Source organism: Dreissena polymorpha, chromosome 15 (genome assembly GCF_020536995.1).
Source record: "Dreissena polymorpha isolate Duluth1 chromosome 15, UMN_Dpol_1.0, whole genome shotgun sequence".
Taxonomy (NCBI): Eukaryota; Metazoa; Mollusca; class Bivalvia; order Myida; family Dreissenidae; genus Dreissena; species Dreissena polymorpha.
The window spans coordinates 58,696,834-58,721,643 of NC_068369.1; the positions used below are offsets into that span (position 1 = coordinate 58,696,834).

The following is a 24,810-nucleotide window of genomic DNA, read 5'->3' on the forward strand; positions in this document are numbered from 1 at the left end:
CTTGTCAGACGGTAACTCAAGAACGCTAGGGCCTAGGATCATGAAACTTCATAGGTACATTGATCATGACTCGCAGATAACCCCTATTGATTTTGAGGTCACTAGGTCAAAGCTCAAGGTCACGGTGAACCGAAATAGTAAAATGGTTTTTGGATGATAACTCAAGAACGCTTATGCCTAGGATCATGAAACTTGATAGGTAGATTGATCATGACTAGCAGATGACCTCTATTGATTTTCAGGTCACTAGGTCAAAGGCCAAGGTCACGGTGACCCGAAATAGTACAATGGTTTCCGGATGATAATTCAAGAACGCTTATGCCTAGGATTATGAAACTTGATAGATAGATTGATCATGACTAGCAGATGACCCCTATTGATTTTCAGGTCACTAGGTCAAAGGTCAAGGTCACGGTGACCTGAAATAGTAAAATGGTTTTTGAATGATAACTCAAGAACGCATATGCCTAGGATCATGAAACTTCATGGGTAGATTGATCATGACTTGCAGATGACCCCTATTGATTTTAAGGTCACTAGGTCAAAGGTCAAGGTCACGGTGACCCGAAATAGTAAAATGGTTTCCGGATGATAACTCAAGAACACTTATGCCTAGGATCATGAAACTTGATAGGTACATTGATCATGACTCGCAGATGACCCCTATTGATTTTGAGGTCACTAGATCAAAGGTCAAGGGCACTGTGACCCGAAATAGTAAAATGGTTTCCGGATGATAAGTCAAGAACGCTTATGCCTCGGATCATGAAACTTGATAGGTACATTGATCACGACTTGCAGATGACCCCTTTTGATTTTCAGGTCACTAGGTCAAAGGTCAAGGTCACAGTGACCCGAAATAGTAAAATGGTTTCCTGATGATAACTCAAGAAAGCTTATGGCTAGGATCATGAAACTTCATAGGTAGATTGATCATGACTCGCAGATGACCCCTATTGAGTTTCAGGTCACTAGGTCAAAGGTCAAGGTCACAGTGACAAAAAACATATTTACAAAATGGCTGTCACTACAACTGAGAGCCCATATGGGGGGCATGCATGTTTTACAAACAGCCCTTGTTTTTTTTAAAGATCATCTCACAAATGACCACCACACCCTCACACTATACCCCCACCCCCGTTTTGCTTTTTTTTCCCGAATTTTGGAAGATAATGTAATAAATGTCCACACCCCCACACTATACACCCCTCTTAACTCCACCCCTCCCTCCTTTGTGATCGAAATTGAGAGTCCCTTCACCTTAAAAAAGAAAATAGATGAGCGGTCTGCACCCGCAAGGTGGTGCTCTTGTTAAAGCTAAAGTGATGAGTTTTAACCATGTCTGAAGTAACTTCTGTTTTTTACTTTGATCCAAATGGCTGCATTTAATCATTTCCTTTGCTTATGAATGGATCAATGAAGACATACGCACTGTATGCTTTACACTACATGTATATAAATTTACATTCTTATACTTTAATTAGTAGCAGAAACTTTGAAGAATGGAAAATGAATTTTGTTTCCGTTCTTTTTTCAGGAAGCAAAGATAAATCAAGCAAAAAAGAAAAGATAAAATAAGACTAGGTTTGGCTGCATGAAGGTTAAGCATTGGGAGAACAAACGAAAATATGAGAAGCTATATGTACAACTATGATGCCTTCGTAGCTGCTAGGCTAGAGCAAAAGAATAGAATCAAAGGACATTTTAGTGTTTGCTTTGGAACAGAAATCAGATTGCAGGGTTTTTTTTTGGCCCGATTTTATAGCCGAAATTCAGCTATGTTCCCAATCCCAAAAAGTATACTTTTTCCCCAAAATGTGGCAAAAAATTCCCAATTTCCAAAAAAAAAAGTTTTTTTTTTTTTTTTTTTTTTTTTTTTTAGAAGGAAGTGTCTAATGCGTATTTTATCTCAAATTTAATTTATTTAATTTAATTACGTCTAACAAAGTTTTATATGATTTTGTTCTTTTAACTTGAATGATTGTAAAGAGTTATATCAAATTAAGTATTTTCCTTATCTGTGAACTTTTCGTGTGGAAAATAAAGGCTAATGAATTTATTTTCCCAATTACATGAAAATGCAGATAAAAAACATTTATTTTGAAAGACAAGCAAATTTGGCCTGGAAGAGATGACTGTTTACAGGAATCAATAGATGTCATCTTGTTTATAGCGCACAAGATCCAGAGATATTATTGAAAGTGGACTTCACAAATTCAAATTCAGGGCAAACATTACTAAGTCTTAAAGATTAAATTTCTCTGTGATTATCTTGATAGCTAGAGTAACAAAGGGTTATAAATACATCACTGATTTTGCTGCTTGCAAAATAACATTTTTTTTATACACTGAAATGATTGGAAAGTTTTCCGCACATTATTTGGTAATGCTTATTGCTGCATAATGAATATCTAGATTATATTACTTTGAAACTCTATACAGGTGTGCCAATTCATATGAGATTCCAAACTCATAATGTCAGATTAGTCTTCTTTGACTTGTATGTGCCCAGCACTGAGGATTGTCAAGCTACACGTCTCCTGGACAGCTATTGTTACCCCATGTGTAGTGTCTGTAACCAACTCAGATCATGTACACAAAAAATGTGTTTTAACTAAAATTTTACCAGATCAAAAATCATTTGAAATAAATTTCAAGTCACTGTTTTTATGTAAACTTGCTTTTATAGTGCATTTTTGTAATGCTTTATGCCATTCTGCAACTGTTTTTGGAATCATATATTTTGGTAGTGTCTGTAACCAAACTTATGAGCATGCAATTCTACCTTTTATGAAAACTTATGCTTTTTCAAACCAATTGTTTTGATTTATTTTGTTTGAATATACTTCCTGGTTTCAGACAAATGCCTAATTAGCTATATTGTGGGTCTATAATAAAAGTTATAGAAAAGTTTCTTGCTTGGTTCTCTTTTGGTCTGATACCTGATTAATTAATGCTTTAATTTTTTTTGTTAAGATTGTAATCACTTTTGGTTTTTATACGCCCGTATAAAATACGGGACGTATTATGTGAAACCCCTTGGCGGGCGGCGGGCGGGCGGCGGGCGGGCGGCGGGCGGCGGGCGGAAGGCATCACTTTGTCCGGACTCTAATTCAAATTGTATTCATCCGATCTTCACCAAACTTGGTCAGCAGTTGCATCTAGTTGATATCTAGGCCAAGTTCGAATATGGGTCATGCCGGGTCAAAAACTAGGTCATAGGGTCAATAAGTGCATTTTCAAAGGGGCCACTTTGTCCGGACTCTATTTCAAATTGTATTCATCCGATCTTCACCAAACTTGGTCAGCAGTTGCATCTAGTTGATATCTAGGCCAAGTTCGAATATGGGTCATGCCGGGTCAAAAACTAGGTCATAGGGTCAATAAGTGCATTTTCAAAGGGGCCACTTTGTCCGGACTCTATTTCAAATTGTATTCATCCGATCTTCACCAAACTTGGTCAGCAGTTGCATCTAGTTGATATCTAGGCCAAGTTCGAATATGGGTCATGCCGGGTCAAAAACTAGGTCATAGGGTCAATAAGTGCATTTTCAAAGGGGCCACTTTGTCCGGACTCTATTTCAAATTGTATTCATCCGATCTTCACCAAACTTGGTCAGCAGTTGCATCTAGTTGATATCTAGGCCAAGTTCGAATATGGGTCATGCCGGGTCAAAAACTAGGTCATAGGGTCAATAAGTGCATTTTCAAAGGGGCCACTTTGTCCGGACTCTATTTCAAATTGTATTCATCCGATCTTCACCAAACTTGGTCAGCAGTTGCATCTAGTTGATATATAGGCCAAGTTCGAATATGGGTCATGCCGGGTCAAAAACTAGGTCATAGGGTCAATTAGTGCATTTTCAACGGCGCCACTTTGTCCGGACTCTAATTCAAATTGTATTCATCCGATCTTCACCAAATTTGGTCAGAAGTTGTGTCTAGATGATATGTAGGTCAAGTTCAAATATGGGTCATGCCGGGTCAAAAACTAGGTCACGAGGTTACTTAGTGCATTTCAAGCATTTAGCATGGTGTCCGCTCTCTAATTGAAGTAGTTTTCATCTGATCTTCACCTAATTTGGTCAGAAGTTGTGTCTAGATGATATGTAGGTCAAGTTTGAACATGGGTCATGCCGGGTCAAAAACGAGGTCACATAGTGCATTTCAAGCATTAAGCATGTTGTCCGCTCTTTAATTGAAGTAGTTTTCATCTGATCTTCACCAAATTTAGTCAGATGTTACATCTAAGTGATATCTAGGTCAAGTTCAAATATGGGTCATGCCGGGTCAATAACTAGGTCTTGAGGACACTTTCAAGCATTGAGCATGGTGTCCAAAACCCTCGAACGGGCGTATCTTGTGACAGTTTGGCACTCTTGTTTGCTTTAGTTCAACAGTTTATAACCTTAAGTTGATGTTCAAGTGAAAATATCTGAAGTTTTGAAGTTCTGCTATGTTTTTCTTGCATGTTATATGACTAGTGTAGTGTCTGTAACTTGTATTATACCATAGGATGAAAATGTTAGATAAAAAAATAATGCATGCATGATCAAATAAAATTCAACTTGATTTGAGTAGGGGATACCTTGAGATATAAAAATAACACCAAGGAAATGCTGTATCTACAATTTCATTTTTTTGAGTTAGTGAGACTACTTTCAGCACCAATACCACGTTTTAGCCGACTATCATGAGGGTACTGTACCTGGCAAGTTGAATTTGACCTTGACTCTCAAGGTCAAATAATTAAATTTTGCAATAATTGCCATGACTTTGTTATTTATGATCAGATTTGATTGATACTTTGACAAAACAACTCTTACATGACATACTGCAATAGACTTCACCCAAACCATCCCCCATGCCCCCCCCCCCCTGAATCCCCCCCCCACAAAAAACATTTTTTTTTTTTTTAAGATCATTATACCCCTCACACTGTAACCCCCCAGCGAACCCCCCAAAACACCCCCCATTTTTTTTTTGAACCCCCCCCCCCAAAAAAAAATCCAAATAAATTATTTTATTTTGTTTTGGCCTTTTTATTTCTTATTTTTGGAAGATAATGTAATAAATGACCACACCCCACACTATACACCCCTTTCCACCCCACCCATCCATCTTTTTTGATTGAAGTATTGAGATAGTTCCCTTCACCTTTAAAAAGAAAAATAGATGAGCGGTCTGCACCCGCAGGGCGGTGCTCTTCTTAACTTTTGAGTGCTGCTATCGGCTTGACTTTCTCCGTAGTTTTTGGAGCTTTAAATTTCTTTGCTGTCTCAGCACTCGTACACCGGCCTTCAGAAATTTGCCCATGATTGATGAACGTTTTTGATCGTGCAAACGGATTTAGATTTTAGAAAGTTGCGATCAACAAAACGCTTATTAGCCACAAGCGCCTATCGGCAGATGACCCCTATTGATTTTCATTTCACTAGGTCAAAGGTCAAGGTCACAGTGACGCGAAACAGTAAAATGATTTCCTGATGGATAACTCAAGAATGCTTACGCCTAGGATCATGAAACTTCATAGGAACATTGATCATGACTGGCAGATGACCCCTATTGATTGTCAGGTCAAAGGTCAAAAGTCAAGGTCACAGTGACTTGAAATAGTAAAATGGTTTCCGGATGATAACTCAAGAATGCTTACGCCTAGGATCATGAAACTTCATAGGTTCATTGGTCATGACTGGCAGATGACCCCAATTGATTTTCAGGTCACAAGGTCAATGATCAAGGTCACAGTGACAAAAAACGTATTCACACAATGGCTGCCACTTCAACTGACAGCCCATATGGCGGCCTGCATGTTTTCCAAACAGCCCTTGTTATAATGATATCTTGGATGAATTTGAAAATAGTTCTGGTCTGTAAAAAAAACATTGCCAAACGGGATGGGGAATTTAGCCTTATATGGCTATAGTAAAACCTTGTTAGCAGTCATAAAATTTACATTTATAGTTCACACTTAATGAAACTTGGTCAGAAGTTTTGTTCTAATGATATTTTTGGGCTGCATATTGCAGGTCATTTCCTTTGTATCTCAGGTGAACAACTTTTGGCCTTTCAGGCCCTCTTGTACTTATATGGCTATAGTAAAACCTTGTTAACACTTTTGAAGCCACATTTATTGTCCGATTATCATGAAACTTGGTCAGATGATTTGTGCCAATTATATCTTGGGACAAGTTCGAAAATGGTCCCAGTTGGTTGAAAAACATGGCCACCAGGAGGCAGGGCATTTTTATGTCCCCCAACACTATAGTGGGGGACATATTGCTTTTGCCCTGTCTGTTGGTTTGTTTGTTTGCAGGGTTTTTTATCTGATTTTGGGGAAAGGGCCTGGCCTTTTTTGAGGGGAAAAAAATCGCGCGAAACGTCGAATTTTGGGGGAAAAAAATGTGCGAAAAGCTGGATTTTGGGGAAAATAAGCAAAGTCTAAAATAATCAATTTAACATATTTTACTGTGTTTAAAACAAATTCAAGGCAACAGATAATTTAATTATGCAAGATTTTTCTAGTTTATACAGCGGATCAGGTTAACTTATATATTTAAAGGTAAAAAAAAAAAAAAAAAAAAAAAAAAATTTTTTTTTTTTTTTTTTTTTTTTTTAAGGGGAAAATGAAATCTAGGGGAAAATTTACCAGCTGAGGGAAAAAAAAAACGAGGGGAAAGGGCCGATTTTCGGCGGGTCCCAAAGAAGGAAAAAAAACCTGGTTTGTGTGTTTGTTTGCGTCAAACTTTAACATTTTGCTATATAGAAGATAGAAACTTCATAATTGGCATGCATGTGTATCACATGGAGCTGCACATTATTAGTGGTGAAAGGTCAAGGTCATCCTTCAAGGTCAAATGTCAAAAAACAAATCATAGGGAAGTAAAAATCTTTAAAGGGAGATAATCATCTGAACCTGCCTTATAATATTTTTTTAAAAATAAATCAAAGCGGCGCAGTAGGGGACATAGTGTTTCAGACAAACACATTTCTTGTTCTTTTTATGGCTATATATGGCTATAGTAAAACCTTTTTAGCACTCTTGAAGCTACAATTTATATTATTGGCCGATCTTCATGAAAGTTGGTCACAAGATTCATCCCAATAATATCTTGGACGAGTTCGAAGATGATTCCGGTTGGTCAAAAAACATGGCCCCTAGGTGGCGGGGCATTTTCCTTATTTTGCTATAGTAAAACCATGTTTACACCCTAGAGGCCAAATTTATGGTCCGATCTTCATGAAACCTTGGTCAGAACATAATGTCCCAATGACATCTTGATTGAGTTCCAAAAGGATTCTGGTCTGTTGAAAAAAACATGGCCACCAAGGAGCATGGCATTTTGCCTTAAATGGCTATATAATATACAGAACAGTCATGGTGTACTTACACAAATGCCACTCGCTGCCGTGTTCATCTCACTGTTTTCGCTAACCAATATGAAACCCGTGATGGATGTTCAGATTAAATGTCTCGGGGGCTGTTTGCCATAAGGCAAACACCGTGAATCACCACGGACCCTTAATATCTACAGTGGTGTTCATATTGTTCTCTTAAGATAAAATAATTGAACATAAACGTATTGTATTGATCCCTTTCATTTTAAAGTAATAATGAACCACACCCATGTCCATGACAGTGTTTTCTGTCTTTTTAAACACCCCATATAAAAGAAAACCGTGTTCGCACCTAGCTGTAGGATACCGTACATGGAGGAGTGATAATTGCATGTTTGATTATGCAATTAACAGTTTGAAGCCATGGAGAACTCATAACTTGTAGTAATCGTATTATCCTGAGTCTATGGATTCCCCTATACATACGTGTCAACTGTTTCAATTGCATATATGCAACTTCTCTCATCTTTATCCATTACTCGAAAATCCTGTATATGCCCGATTTCTATTTAAAAGCAAATTATGGGTGGGTAATACAGACAATAAGAGTGCTGGAGAATGTTATAAACACAAACGTTCCCAATTTTTGAAAGTATCAAATGAATTTCGGCATAATTATGATGCTATTCAAAGATTTGATGAAATACAGTACACTCCACGCGTTTTTGCCCAAAAAACGCGCTCCCTCCGCGGGTTTTTTTCTGCTAGCGAGTGTCCACGCGGCGTTGGAAGAGCGAGGTGAACTCGATAAAACGCTCGGCGTTACGCCGCGTTCGCTAAGTCCCGCGGCGTGTATTACTTTAGGCTAGTCGGTAAATGCAGACACTTTCCGTTCTTATCAGTGATCGCCGCGCAACGCCGCGTTAGCAGTGTGCTACTGGGCATGCCAAAAAATAAAAACATTGTTATAATAAATTGTTTAAATACTGTAGTACATGTATAAAAAAGATAATTGTATAGAAAATTAATACGTATAAAAATTATGTTTTTTAATTCACAGGTACGTCTACAGTATGAATTAGTCTAATATAATACATTTGACAAATTAATATTTAAATCATAACACATATGACACAAGAATAATGTTCCGTAAAATTTCCAAATGAGAATAATAATTAGTAATCCGAAACACACTACGATTTTTAATTGTTAACACGACGTTTACAAATGCTTCCAATATACAGTCATCATGTATATATTTCCCGACAAAAGCGCGCGAAAATTATGCTGCAATGTACAAGGTCAAGGTACAATGTATACTCCTGCAAAGCGTGCGTGTATTGATTTTTTTTATACAAACTTTGTAGCGCAGAGAACATTAAATTTTGTTGATTTCGGTTAAAAGTTTCTTTGGTATTTATTAACGAAATTATATCGCGAATAAGTTGATATTTCCTTTAAAATAATTTCAATTCGAATACGCCGAATCTTTATCGTTACGGTATTTTAGTAGAGTAATTATTTTAACACTAATTGTACTGTAAACTGAATAAAGAAGACATCTGGGCGGAACTGGATTTTAAGTGTTTGACGTTATGAAAACACGCAAAGCTTGTCTACTGACCAATTGTGTAGACTGCTGTCTGCGGTGTTTTGACAAAAGGGATTAACATGTGTGAATGTCACTCTGCCGATTTGGTCCATAATTACTGGTAAACATTGTTTAGAATGTCGACGCAACAAGAATACAACTGTGAATATTAAATGCAATTATCAAGTCAATAGTTACCACCTTTTAGCAATCAATGGAATAACCTACAAACAAAGAGAAAATCAATGCATTAGCGAGCAGAGAATTGACTTTGTTCCGACAAGTAAAACCATTCCTTTTGCATTCGTTGAACGTGTTCACTTGAGTAAGTTATGCCTTTAGACAGGAAGCGGCTTTTCTTTGATTACGTCAAACTGTCAATTCACACAGATTTGCAAGATTTTTAGGGTCCTTGGTCATTTGTATACATGTTCAGTATAGAAAATCACCTGCTAACATGAAAACTTTGGATTAAATTATCAAAATAAAAACAATGTTGCAAACTGTGTTTATATTAAGTGGTAAGTATTAGTTAAAAGACGACGGTTTGTGTGTCGTAAATCAACGAGTTTTCTATACAACAACAACTACTTCTACAACCACGTCGGGATCGATCTATCTTGGTTGTTTTTTTTTATTGTAAATATTATACTACATGTACATGTATGTACTTGTAATAAATGTAATTTTATTTGAAAATCAGGAAGTCAAACAAAATTAAATTGATCGTTATCTCGTAAAACGCGGAGTTTCCCCCGCGTTGCCAACGCCGAGGGCCGCCGCGTCGGCTTATCAGTTTTGCCGATCTTTAACCGCCGCGTCCAAAATCATGCAAACGCCGCGTATAGCGGGATTTTCTTAATCTCCCTCCAGGTCGAAACCCGCGGAGTATGGAGGGAAATTGGGGAAAACGCGTGGAGTGTACTGTAAGTGCCCAATCAGGACAGTTGTATTCCAACATGCGTAAATGAACTGACACGGTTTGCACGCGTCGTGTACAGCTATATTTGGTTACAACTTCTACATGAAATAAATGAATTTCTTTGTCCTGATAAAAAGCGCGTGAAAATTGGCGTGGGTGTATTTTTTTGTAAATAACAATTTCTTAGCGGGTACAAGATTGAGATCATTGAATTTTCATTAAAAGTTTTGTTTAAAAGAATTTCAACTAAAGTACCGGGGTATCTTGCGAATTATTTGGCATTAACATTTCCTCTTAATAAAATACAATTTAAACATGCTGTATCCTTACTGTTACGCTGTTTCAGTTCCTTCATTATTAAAACAATAATTGTATTGTATACTGACTGCACACAAGTTTCGTAACATACTGATGCAGTACATAAATTCGGACAGTACTTAAAGTCAGACACAAGTAAAAACATTATCTAATACCAAGTAAAAACATTATCTAGTACTCACTTGATTTCTTTGAAACTCAATATTTTTTGTTAAAAAGTGCAATTGCATTGATTGACACCATTAGAGATAATAGTATTGATCATATAACGCTTTATGTACATTTCTGACTTTATGTATTGTCCGAATTTAAGTATGCATACATGTGCACATACATGTAATATCTACAAGTAGTATATGATTTTCTTTTGAACATGCACATTTTAAACGCGTGAATGCCAGCGGGCGGGGAATTTTCCTTATACGGTAAAAGCAAAAACTTGTGAACACATTAAAAGTCACATCTTTTTCCAATCTTCATGAAACTTTTAGTCAGAAATTTGTTCTAATGATATATTGAACAAGTTCTAAAAAGGTTCTGGTTTCTTGAAAAACATGGCCTCAATGGGGAGGGCATTTTTCCTTTTATGGCTATATATTACTTTAGTAAAACCCTGTTAACACTCTAGAGGCCAAATGTATTGTCTGATCAGGGGTTTCACTAAATCGCGGTGTGAAAACCGCCAGTAATTCTGACTTTATTAATTAGGACAATCATTTTAGGATTCTTACTACATTTATGAATAATGGCATTGACCCTATTTTTACCGTAAATTTACGAATATAATACGCAATTTTATACGTGCTTATTTTTTCTTCAAGTAGGGGGTGCGAAGAAAATACGAGTTTATAGCAGAACAAAATTTTTCCTGTGCAACTTTTCAACTGAATCGTTGTTATTCGCTTCATGGCAGCCATTTTGAACTACACCATTACATCAAAGGGGTGCAACAAGGCTCGTGTTGTCGTTTGCCATTTGCGAAAATATTGAGAATTTGGCTCAATAAAAATCTTATTTGCGAAAATCTAGTAAAATTTCATTGAAAACATCCGCCATTTATATCGGACTGGTTTTCTATATTTGTCTCTTTGTTTTAATGAAAGTGTTCGAATTTTGAACAGTAAAAGAAACCCGGTCGGTACCTGATTATGAGACATCGCTTGACCTTATTGTTATTGAAGTGCACATGGAAGCTGGCCAATCAACATTGAGCTCGCTTACACATGACATGACCTTGTCGAATGAAACGGGAGAACGGGCGGAGTTATCGGATTAATATTGGGTCATTCATGTGAAGACACTGTATACTTTGAATACGCAGTTAATATCGTTGTCTGCCTTCAAAATAGCGACTGGACGCTAAGTCGTATTTATAAAGAGATTAGCAAATGAAAAAAACACTGACAATACCCGTAAATAAATATTTCTTAGCTGACCACTACTTATCTTTCTTCCGCATATTTACCATATCTGAAGTAAAGAGTGGTAATTCAATATTACACCTTTCTGCTGATTGCCGAATTAAATTGAAAGGTGATAATTAATTTGTTTTTACTCCCAAACTAGCCTTAATGACAGCAGTGTATTTTAATTAAAGAGATCATGAAAAACACAAGTGGTTTAATTGTATTTAAAGTTTAATTTAAGTATCGAGTTTGTAACACTTCAGAAAAGTAATTCATCTAGACAACTATAAAAACGGAAGTACCGTATACTTTCGCTTGTAAGACGCATTTTTAAGACTCAAATTAATAAGTTACAGTTGGGGTTGCGTCTTATAAGGGAGATACTGGTGAAAATAAACAACATTTTTCAAAATATCAAGTTTACTGGGCTTATGCTAGCCAAGTTGGACACTTGTCAGTTGTATTGAATCATCGCGGCAGCCATTTGCATTTTTTTCTAAAGTCTGTATTGGCCTGTACCGTGTATCGGAACACTATGTTCAATTACCGATTTATTTGTTATAAAATGTATTGTTATTGATTTTGTTGTCTATTATTCTTAAAGTGAATTTTGTTATTTTGGTGCGTAAGACGTTATATTGTCCGTGATTATTCTTGAAAAGTTTGTATCACCTGATTGTCTGCGCGCGACGTCGTTAAATGTCATATAAATTGGCCATTATAGTATACGTGTGTAAGAGGGGACACGATGCCAACATGCTTAATACAACAGCAAAATCAATTCTCAGTTTGAAACTGTCAATTGTTAAATAAACACGCTGCCGATTACAAATGCTACTTGACAAGTTTGTATCACCTGATCGTCTTTGTTCCACGTTGTTAATTGTCAATAAAGAGATAATTGGCAATTAGGGTATCCTCTGAAATAAGTTACCAGTTTGCATCTGTCAATTGTTAAATAAACACGTTTATTCAGACACCCCTTAATGTCGATGATTCCTTATTTATTAGGGGCCAACAACGACAGGAGCAAAGAGCGACCGCATGCAATTATCCGCATATGACTGTCTTCTTGACACATGATTTCAATCTGCGCTTCGGAGTCTATCACTATCACGCGATTGGCTAATTTTATGAAAGTAGGCGTTACCTATTGTTGATAGACAATGGGCGTAAAATTTGCATAATCTAGGTAATAGGACTAAACGCTTTAAAAAAACTGCCTTTTAGTTTTCAATACCTGTCAAAAAATACAATTAAGATGACTGATATGATAAATTTTGCTTGTGCATTGATATTACGAACGTAATATGTTTGCAATTGTTATGGCAAATGACTAAATACGCAATTGTTAGAAATTTTGTTATCTTGATAATTATTTTTATTGCATGAATAATACTTGAAAATAAATTAAAACCCACTAATATATCATAAAATAAACAAATATTATTACTTTATTGTTTGATTGTTTTATTTTTCAGACTTGCGTGAATTACTAATTGTATGCAGGGCTAGTTTGAAAAATTCTCAATGTGTAACTAATTGATGATTTTCTTTAATATTCTGCAATTTTCGGCCATTTTTTCGGCCGATGAAAACTGCAAAATTTGACCGCGTCTTACACACAGGTCAGTCTCAAATCCACCCATTATAAAGTCCGAAGTCAGGGTGCGTCTTATAAGCGAAGGCGTCTTATAAGCGCAAGTATACGGTAACCATTTTGTCTTCTTACTACTTAATTATTATTATAATTATTATCGTCCTGAATATTGCCAAATTGAATTAAATGTGAAAACAAAAGACAGCGTCTCTGCTTCTTTCTTTTGCAATTATGACTGCTTGACCCGGATGTCAGCAAGGGGCCCGTGTGTTATTGGTTACAATCAATGGTAATATAAACAATTGACAGAGATATTTATTATGCAACTGTCATGACAACAGCACTATAACACATCCCGATCAATATACTGGGGTATTACTGTGAAACAGATAGTTGATGACACCAAATTGATTTGCTATTTTCACAACACAAAAATAAATTGACAATTTTTTTCGGAAATGGCCGATTTCGGACACTGATTTTTTAGTGCGTATTTTACTCGGATTTTCAATTTTTACCAATAAATTTTGACCAAACTCAGGGGTGCGTATTATACACGAGGGCGTATTATATTCGTGAATTTACGGTATTACTTTTAGAAGTATATTAATACATAAATAACAATATGTACGGGCGTATTATATTCGTGAATTTACGGTATTACTTTTAGAAGTATATTAATACATAAATAACAATAAGTACCTTCATAAGTCTTAATAAGCTTTATTTTATATAAATAACATTTTTTCCACTTGATAATCCAGATAACCAACATAATATAATAATGTTACCAATAATTTAACAGTATGCTGCATACATGTTTTAGAATTATTTATTAAAATCTAGAATATTACAAATGTTCATCATCTTAAAGGAAAAATAAATCAAACATCAGAATAAAAAAAGCATCTCAATTTAAATTGTTAAACAGTTACATTTGGTTATATGGACATGATATACATCGACTTCTGTTTATTATCAAATCACACAATTTGTAAAATAACACCTATTGTTAAACAGTTTTCTGTTAGCTGTGGTGGTTGATTTCTAGGTTCAATTAAATTAATATTTTTCACATCTATTTCTTGACAGAAAGGCCCAGGATAATTGCCACCATCCATTCTTGTTGTCTGCAATAACACAAAACATATTTTTACAAACTATCAACAACATATCAACACATACATATCATTATCTTTATATGTCCGAATTTTAACTTACCGTAAAATATAGTACACTAAGTGAAAGACCTTCTTTTGATTTCAGAAATAGTATCTTAATCAAAATATATCGTTCCCAGAACATTATTACAATGAAACTATTAAACAAAAATGCTCACAAATGCTGTTGAAACAAGTTAACATATGGTTTTGCCATGGTATTGATTAAAGAAATAGTCATTATAATTAATCCCAGGATTACATAATTGATTGTTCAATGTCATAAAGGAGCCGTTAAGCCGATAATAAGCCCCATAAACTTGACAATAGTAGTAAAAACACTGTAACACTTACTCGCTTCAGTGATTTTCAATTTGCACTCTGTCCTGTAGGTCACTTGCATCGTAGAAATCAATATTTACAACTAACAAACGCCAGCCGCTTATGCTCGGTCGCGTGCTTTCGACTCGCAGCACTCTAAAAGTTACATTTATAGTTCACTCTGCATGAAACTTGGTCAGAACATTTGTTCTAATGATATTGTGGCGGTGCTTTCTCATTCGCTTACGCAAGTGAACCGGTCACTGGACGGCTACGAGTTATGTAATGTTGTGAGCACTTATATAATACGGAAATATTATTCGAGTCTTATTAAAGAACGCTTATTTCCGGTCAGGATGACACCACTGACTGGTTGTAATTCTATTTACTAAAGGGATCCAGTCAGATACGCCTGAATACACTTAAAGAATTAATCTATAAGTGAAAACCAAAGCAGCTTTAAAGAAAATAACTAACTTAATACATGAAAACAACATTACAGTATAATAAATGCAATGATTGTTCGATCCAAAAACGGTTTCAGTTAGTCTTATTTCAATATTGATTCTGTGGATTTGTTCAATTTTTTAATTCTCTATTTTTTATTTAGATCTTATTCATGAGTTATAGATTATTAAAGTTTTGTTTGTAACCAAGTTTTTTTTCTATTGGTAATTAATAAAAGCTCTAAGTGTCATGGACTAGGATTTCACGAAAAGAAAACAAACAACAAACATTTCACGCGCGTATTAATTGTCGGATCAATTAGCGAACTGAAGGAGATGTTATGTTTGTATGAAAAATGATAAAGGTTTTCACAATGAACCATAAAGCACGCTTGACGACAGGTGTGTACAATAGGGATACGAGCTAAAAATTGTACCAACTTTGTACAAGGCCAAAATCCTTTAAAATGAACATTTTCCTCCAGTTTGTTTAATTCAAACCTAGATAAACATATCACCAATCATAAAAATCTGACTATCTATTTGGGATGAAAAATGAAGAAGTTTATCAAAAAGAACAAGAACACGTTTGACAGCAATAGTGTACAACAGAGGAACAGAGCTTAAAACTGTACCAACATTGTATAAGGCCAAATCCTTTAAATTGAACATTTTCTTCTACCTTTTTGTAATTTATACTTAGATTAAAGGGATCTTTTCACGGTTTGGTAAATTGACAAAATTGAAAAAAGTTGTTTCAGATTCGCAAATTATCGTTTTAGTTATGATATTTGGGAGGAAACAGTATTACTGAACATTTACCATAGTCCAATATAGTCATTTTATGTATCTTTTGACGATTTGAAAACCTAAAAATTATAAAGCGTTGCAACGCGAAACGATTGAATAATTTGGAGAGTTCTGTTGCTGCGTTTAAATTTACGAAACTACGAAAATTGCTTATATAAGGTATAAAATAAAACGTTTGTATATCCGGCGGAATAGCCAAGAGGGCTAATGCGTTTTTACTTCAGACTAACTCCAGGACTCCGGGGGACATTGGTTGGAGCCCTGGTACTGGCTACTTTTTTTTCCTTTTTTAAATTGTATTCTTGATTTTTTACTGGAGCTTTTAAGATCCAATGTTTACATTTATCAATATAAAGCATTTAATGACAAACTTCAAAATATGCCAAAATCTGTGAAAAGGCCCCTTTAACATTTCTCCTAGCATAAAAATCATACTTCAACGATTTTGGATGAGAAATAGAAAAGTTTAAAAAAAAGAAACAAACCACTTTGGCGACAGTTGTGAAAGTGATTGAACGAAATAACTGTATAAAATTGTTCGAAGGCAAAATCCTTTAAAATGCCTTATTTTCGTCTACTTTTTATAAATCATACACAGATTAACATCTCACCTAGCATAACCATCTAACTTAATCAATCTGTGATGAGAAATGAAGAAGTTTTTGAAAAAAATCGTTTGGGCCTTTCAATTTTTCAAAAATTATCTAAAATGAACAAATCCATTGTTCTCTTTCAAATTGCGATAAATTGATAATACATAAGAATAATAACTACCAAAACCTGAAGCATTATCAACAAAGAAAATAAAAACTTATTTTTATTTACACAAAAAAATATTCAATATGTCTGTTTGCGGCGACCGACTTTGCCCATAATTGATTGCTTCAAAACAAAATGGCCGACAGTAGCTGAAACAGGGAAGAATCTACAGGTACACCGGCATCTCCAAAATCGATGTCACGTGACCCGCGTCCGCCGTTATATATTATCGCATATCGCTATTGCGAAGACGAGAGTTTCCAATCTGTGTTATCTATAGGTCTTTGATTCAGCTATCAAAACACACCAATAATTAATAAGCAATATCTAAGCTCTGGGGAACTCTGCAGGGAATTTTCTCTAAGAAGGCTTATCAGTGAAGGTTCCCATTATTGATTAATTTGCAAAATACTGATAAGAAATGTGATAAAGCAATAAGTACATATTTACACAAGAAAATTATATCTTAGATAAAAATGTCATTATATTAGAAAAAGATGTATTTTAAAGTATTATACCTTAAAGTGTTTTGAAACCAGGGGTCTAACAGATTCCAGAGTTGATCTAAAAATAGATTAGGGAGACTGAGTAACCAGGTTAAACAAGGGAGTTAAATACTGCAAACTTATGTACAGGTTGTCTTTCTTTTAGCTATCTCTTAGTTGATAGGCATAAGTGCTGATGACTAACTGTTAATTATGAAAAATCTGTTTTATGAAAAAATGACATCATATAATTAAAGTTACATAATAATGACATAATAAAACTAAACTTTACTACAATATCTTGGGGCTGCACTGAGCATGTCAATTCCTTTGTATCTCAGGTATGCGACTTTGGGACTTTCATGCCCTCTTATTCAAAATTAAATTAGAGGCAATGTCAATTTTAAATCAATTGCTATATAATTTAGCAAAAATGAACTACGAAACTTGTGATTGTAATTAAAAGATCTGAATGTTTTCTGCTGTACAAAATCAATACAAGCATGCTTTCCATGCAAATGGCAAGACATTGTGTGCATAATTGTGTGTTTTTTTTTATCGCGACGAAGGGAAAACATGAAACACATGTGGACTGTTTATTTTAAGCTAGAATTTGTTAACATCTCAATGTTTGGTTAAGAGGCAATGAAGATGTAACGGATAAGAGTGCGCAGCGGATTTTGCCTTTGAAAAGAGCACAGTGGCCAGTGTTTTTTTTTGTGTTCAAATTTGGGTCCAGTTGGGGGACCCATTCCCTATAGAAAAAAGTACATATTTTTCCCAAATGAGACCTAAAAATTCTCAATGGAAGGTTTCGTAAAAAGAATATTTTTTTTTAATAAGTCTAAACATGACAATTATCCCCAAATCCAGCTCTATAAGTTGAATCTTTGAAAATATAATACTGAAATTGTTTTTACTATCAATTTTAAAGTATTTGTAAGCATATAATCAACAACATTAATTTCCCAATTTTAGGCAAAAGTACACAATATTTCCCAATCCAAAAGGACCCTGCCCATTTCCCAAAAAGTGTAGAAAAAAAACACCGGTGGCGCTTCTGATCGGCTGCCAGAGAAAAAAACGCCATGCTAAAAGGGCCTAGGAAAATCACCATCTAAACGTTACTGAATTTGAGTCACCCTTAAGGAAGGAATTTCATTGGTGACCAATGTGTGCAGCATTATGGCTCTTTGTGTATTTCTTTCAAATGGATATGCTATTTTCATACCAATGATGTATATGGGAATATATTACTCTCTTGTGAAAATTAAAGTAATAATTTGCAATAACAGTTATTAAAAGACCTAAGAAGCTAAATTGTTTAACTTATATAGTATGCGAATTGTCTGCACTGTGGTTTGACATCCATGTCAATATGAGGCACACATATTTATGCCCCCCTTCGAAGAAGAGGGGGTATATTGCTTTGCTCATGTCGGTCTGTTGGTCTGTCGGTCGGTCTGTTGGTCGGTCCGTCCACCAGGTGGTTGTCAGACGATAACTCAAGAACGCTTGGGCCTAGGATCATGAAACTTCATAGGTACATTGATCATGACTCGCAGATGACCCCTATTGATTTTGAGGTCACTAGGTCAAAGGTCAAGGTCACGGTGACCAGAAATAATAAAATGGTTTTTGAATGATAACTCAAGAACGCATACGCCTAGGATCATGAAACTTCATGGGTAGATTGATCATGACTTGCAGATGACCCCTATTGATTTTGAGGTCACTAGGTCAAAGGTCAAGGTCATGGTGACCCGAAATAGTAAAATGGTTTCCGGATGATAACTCAAGAACGCATACGCCTAGGATCATGAAACTTCATGGGTAGATTGATCATGACTCGCAGATGACCCCTATTGATTTTGAGGTCACTAGGTTAAAGGTCAAGGTCACGGTGACCCGAAATAGTAAAATGGTTTTCGGATGATAACTCAAGAACGCATACGCCTAGGATCATGAAACTTCATAGGTAGATTGATCATGTCTTGCAGATGAACCCTATTGATTTTGAGGTCTGATCATGACTTGCAGATGAACCCTATTGATTTTGAGGTCACAAGGTCAAAGGTCAAGGTCACGGTGACCCGAAATAGTAAAATGATTTTCGGATGATAACTCAAGAACGCTTTTGCCTAGGATCATGACACTTCATAGGTACATTGATCGTGACCCGCAGATGACCCCTATTGATTTTCAGGTCACTAGGTCAAAGGTCATAGTGACAAAAATTGTATTCACACAATGGCTGCCACTACAACGGACAGCCCATATGGGGGGCATGCATGTTTTACAAACAGCCCTTGTTTATGATTGTGTTGGTTATTTAAAAGTTATTATTTTTAAAGGCAAACAATTGGCCCTATTAAAAATGGACTTTTGAACATATCTGACACATACACAGCTGGTTTATTATTACATTTTACTTTGTTTTTAGCTAACTGCAATGGCTGTCCAACAATGGACACAGCTTTTGGATGGATTGGTTCATCACCAGTATTTACCTACACAGTTGATTTGACAATTGATAAGGATAAACCTGTAGCTTATACGCTTTATACCCCGACTCAACACCCGCTACTCGCTGTGAGCTATTATAATGGAGCTGTGTTCCGTGATGCAGTTTACAACAACTGTGCTTTGGCTCAAGGAGGAAACATATCAGCAGGTTTTCTGAACATTCAGTTGTTTCCACTACAAGCAGGACAGCAGGGCACATACACATATACCAAAACGAATGTTGTACAGAAATGCATTACTCTTTACATATACGGTAAGTAAAATAAACTCAGGTATGCATGCTTGTTAGGATGGAAAATAAAATTACTTCAAGGACATATATTCAATGAGTTTTACAAGATGAATATTAGATTGCAATTTTATTTCATTATTGTCTAGTCTTTTGTAAGTGTGTATCACATTATATTTGCCATACTTGATTTTGACACTACACATTCTCAACCATTTGAAACGTTGTGTTTTTGTGATGCTCAATCTGGCAAAAAGCTGCAACTAAAAGCTTGCTAGCAACAAAACAATATTGAAACACTCAACTAGACTAAATAGGGACAATTTCTTTGATTGAAAACATGAATATAAATAAATGTATTCAAACATACTTAATTGCTGATAACACACTAGTATTCAAATTGACAATGTAACCACATAGATAATTTCATAAAATCGGATAGTATTCAGTAAGATGAGATTATATATTTCTAGTCTACAGTAGATTAGATAACATAAATGTAATTTGTGTTTTTTTTCAGAACAATAGTCTCTTTAACAGTGCATTAAATGCAGGACAAGTGTAGCCTACACATCTTCGTTTATGCAGATTTTATTATCACAAAATTCATTTTTCAAGCAATACTGGTAAATCGGACAACTTGCAGCTTTGAAATGCTTGTTGATATAGTTATTAATGGAAACTTTGTGTAACTCAGGTGTCCCGATACAGCCCACAATCGGTTCCAATACCAAGGTTGCATACGAAGGAAGTTCGGCAGTTCTCACATGCAACAGCACATCCACAACTTTACCAGGTGGTCACAACCTGATAATGACTTATGAATGGAGACGAGATGGTGCCATAGTCATTACAGAAGGGCGATTCACTCTGGACCTAACCACAGGGAGAACACTCACTATTTCTAACATCAACAGAAATGATGCACTGTACAGTTTCTCCTGCAGCGCCACAGAGCAGAGTGGCAACACGTCACTTCTAAGCTCTTTGTTCAATCTGGCAGTCGGCTGTAAGTTTTTGTTTTTAGTTTTATGTTATGAACAAAATCTTTGTTGTTATTTACAATGATTGTATACATGCATTTGGTTTGTATTTATGAAAATATTGTCTCTTGCTTCTTAACATTGGTGTTTTTCGAACACTTAAAGCAAGTTCATACAAGTCACTTCTTTGAACATATTGACACAGCAGTTGGCTGTAAGTATTTTGTTTTTAGTATTATGTTATTTAAAATATCTTTGGTGTTATTTAAGCACATTTTTTTCTGTCCACGTTTGGATAAATCCCCTATAATTATCTGAATGCTAAAATATCTTTTCTATAGTGAACCATGTAAAACAAAATATGTTCGGCAAAGAAAGAATATACTTGCCCTACTTATAAAACATAAAAATCGTGTGTAAATTGCATGCCTAAAGCAAGAAAAACCCAGATTGAAGATGAGATTTTGGACATTTTGGATGGTTTTTGAGAAAGAGGATTTAAATTCATGTTCATAAAAATTAAATTTGAAACCTTAAGAAACCTTAAGAAACGCTTCAATCTTTAAGTATTTTTCCATAGGCTCACTCTTTCAGACTGAGACTTCAAATTTGTCATTTTTTAAATATTATTTCAAATAAAATCAATTTAAAAAACTTAATTGTTGATGTAACTTTTCTAGTTCAACCATGTTATGTCGTGATTGAACAATAGTAACTGCAAACACAAAGATTATCATGTACCAAAGTATTCTGTTATAAATCCACATGCTTGAACGTTGAAAATTTGTAAAAATGAGACACCTTAAAAGTAACGTTATTTATGGGGTCCCACTGTGTTACGTCACGAAGTTTATGGAAAATCGATTATTTTATGAAACATCGCATTCTATCATGAACAAACTGGCGCTAATTTGTGATTTAGAAGTAAGCGTCGTAGAGATATTCGTCGCAAGAATAGCTACCATTTTATTTAAAGATGCCAGAAGGCCGTAGCGAGCTGGGGTAAGTGTTTTTAAAAGTTACGTCGTGAATTCCGAAAAATCATGCAGAACTAGATGTCACTTAGCTGACAACTCTTTATCAAATCATGACATCGAGTACCCCATTCTCTGTCACAACATACACATTGTTAACTCTGATATATATGTTAATTACGAATTGTTTACGGTAAACAATCTTAAGCGGAATCACTTTTGATAGTGATTTGAAATCATGTTTATGCAATTTTTCCAGAACGAGACAGACATCTATAACAGATATATGATAGATGTTAAAGATGTAACTGGGACGACTGTATTTTAAAGAGCACTTTGTGTCACTGTTACATCCTTATATGTCCATGGTTTCATCTTATATGAAATTAATGTTTTAAAATTGTTGCACATTAAATTGGAAATAAGTTTTGATTGTCACCTGTTAAGTCCCTTCATTATTAATCTTAAACATGACTGTGCAACAAAGTATAATTTTAGAGCCAGAGAATTTTACCACATTATGTGTTGTATTGTACCTTGACACACATTTTGGTTGCCCATGTTACTCATATTCTTCCAGGAGCAGCTCCATGTTGCATCCAAGTTACATCTTAGCTGAAATTAGTGCTTATATTGTTTAAAACAACATAGGTGGAACATTTGATTTTTCAAGATTAAGGTTATCTGCGACTTGTTTTACTGACTTTACCAGCAATAGAATCAACTGTTTTAGAACATAATGTACATGTATTTGACTAATATTATGTGATGTAACTTGACTCCAAATTGTATTGTCCATGTAACTCCATTGCATCCATATTACATCTAGTTCATTATTATAAAAAAAAGAAATAATGAAGTTGATGGATTAATTGTAAACATACTATAATGTAATATTGTTGACTATAGTGCACTGAGTAGACTTAATAGAGTTCTTTTCTGTTGTAACAAAGTTTTTAAAATTAAAAGTCAATCGTAACAGCTTAACCCTTTACCCTTAACTAAACAATAACATGACTCTACAAGTTTGTTGCACACAACTCTAGAAAGCTTTTGGATGAAGGAGAAATTTCTGAGCATGTTTTTGTTTTCATCTTTCAAATAAAACCAAGATAAAAAATTAACTATGACTGTTTTAAGTTCCATGATATTCTATCTTGCAGAAGAGTTTGCATCAGATATTTAATGATTGTGTTTGGAACAGGATTTATTCATGCTACATAATTGATAAGATGTAAATTTGACACAAAGTGTTGTTGTACATGTAACACTTATTATACTTAAGCGCATCTTTATTGTTGTTGCAACCTTATACTGATATTATTTGTATTTGTGCATGCTCTGCTTATTTTCTTTTTATAAATATCTATACTGATGATTCATTCTTTCAGGACTCTGTTAGATCATCAGGGTGTCAGGCTTTTGACATTTGATGGACCTTGCAGATACACAAGCAAACTAAGGCCAACGCCAACGTTGACCACATCTTACATTTGTGGTCTAAGATGTCTGCTAACGACCAGTCATCATCCAAGTACAAGGACTAAATTGAGACCCAACTTATCAAGGCGCCAAATACATGATCTTGTATACAGCTGATTCTTGGAGTCACGAATATAACAAGGCAAGAAAACAATGGAACATCACATGAATTTAGTTCATAAGGCATTTATTGCCTACATTAACATGTATACATAAATATATTGTATCGTAATATTATATTAACATCGATAGTCTTTTGATGTATCATTTAATGTATAACTGTAATTTCTTTGATGATATAAATCAATTAACATAAGAAAGGCATTTCATTGTTTGTATTTTTATTTTTTTTAAGAAATTATGTCTGATTTCAGGTTCAGTGCCTGCGGAAAGCGCTGGGAGAGGAATTTGCTTGAACAGGAACTCACTTTTTAGTTGGCTCCCGAGTCACTGAAAAGGCCAGTTTATCCAAGAACCCCTGATCTACACGAGATCTCGATTCAGAGCAGCAATTAAGGCGAGATCATGAAAGTGCAAAGAATAATTCTTGCACAGAAGTGTGGAAGCCAGAAGTTCCTATGTCCATTTCGCCAGCATCAAATGTGCGATTTTCTACTTCTCCCGCCCCTGACCAAGCACTACCACAAGAGGAAGCTGGAGGCTTAGCAGGCAGGGTAGTTTCGGGAGCAGTACCACAAGAAGCTGCCTTACCATAGCTGCAATAAGTGATTTGAAGATGAGGAACATACCAAACATTAGAGGATTGGATAGATCCCGTGAAGTTTAACCACTATGGAAACAAGAAAACTCCAAACATTGAAAACACAAACAGTTTGACATTGATCACATCAAAATAAATATCTGATATTTATCACCTTCTGCCACTGTGCTTTTTTACTGTAATCAACAGCAGGATGAAGATCAACTGCAGTGACATTGAAAAAAAACAACACATCCTTAATGCTGTCAAGCTTTAATTGCGTATTACTCAGTGATTTATGCATTTGTGTTTTGCTTTAATCATCTACTGTAGCACTATGTTATAATCCCCATCAGAATAGCTCAATAATTATTTAATCATCTCATCTAATCAAACGTTATAAAAACAACGTGTTTTTTTACTAGTTCATTGTCCAGTCACATCATAAATTTTTAAAGTAAAGCTACCCCTCAATTTTTCTGATTATACATATTTGTTGTATAGGTTATTACATTAAAAGAAGGTTTGCACAAAACATAAGTAATGAAAGTGGAAAAGTAAAATTATTTTGTAAACAACCCTGTTTTCAGAGTGTCTTTCAGTGTTACCGTTATACATGTATCACTAATTTATGTGAATATAAAATCGCCTATTTTTTTCCAAGCTACTGTAAAGTTTTTCTTCTTCTTTCTTAGAAAAATGTGCTCGTTTACAATGATTGAACATCTGGTTTGTATTTATGAAAATATTATCTCTTGCT

The 24,810-nt window shown here is 35.1% G+C and overlaps 1 protein-coding gene across 1 annotated transcript in view; it reads left to right on the plus strand.

Moving 5' to 3' along the window:
- Positions 1 to 24,810, plus strand: part of LOC127859768 (hemicentin-1-like) — a 79,457-nt gene that overhangs the window by 24,507 nt on the left and 30,140 nt on the right. Inside the window, exons 4-5 of the mRNA XM_052397276.1 lie at positions 19,600 to 19,935; positions 20,609 to 20,920. Coding sequence (XP_052253236.1) covers positions 19,600 to 19,935; positions 20,609 to 20,920 — 648 coding nt within the window. The remainder of the gene's footprint in view (positions 1 to 19,599; positions 19,936 to 20,608; positions 20,921 to 24,810) is intronic.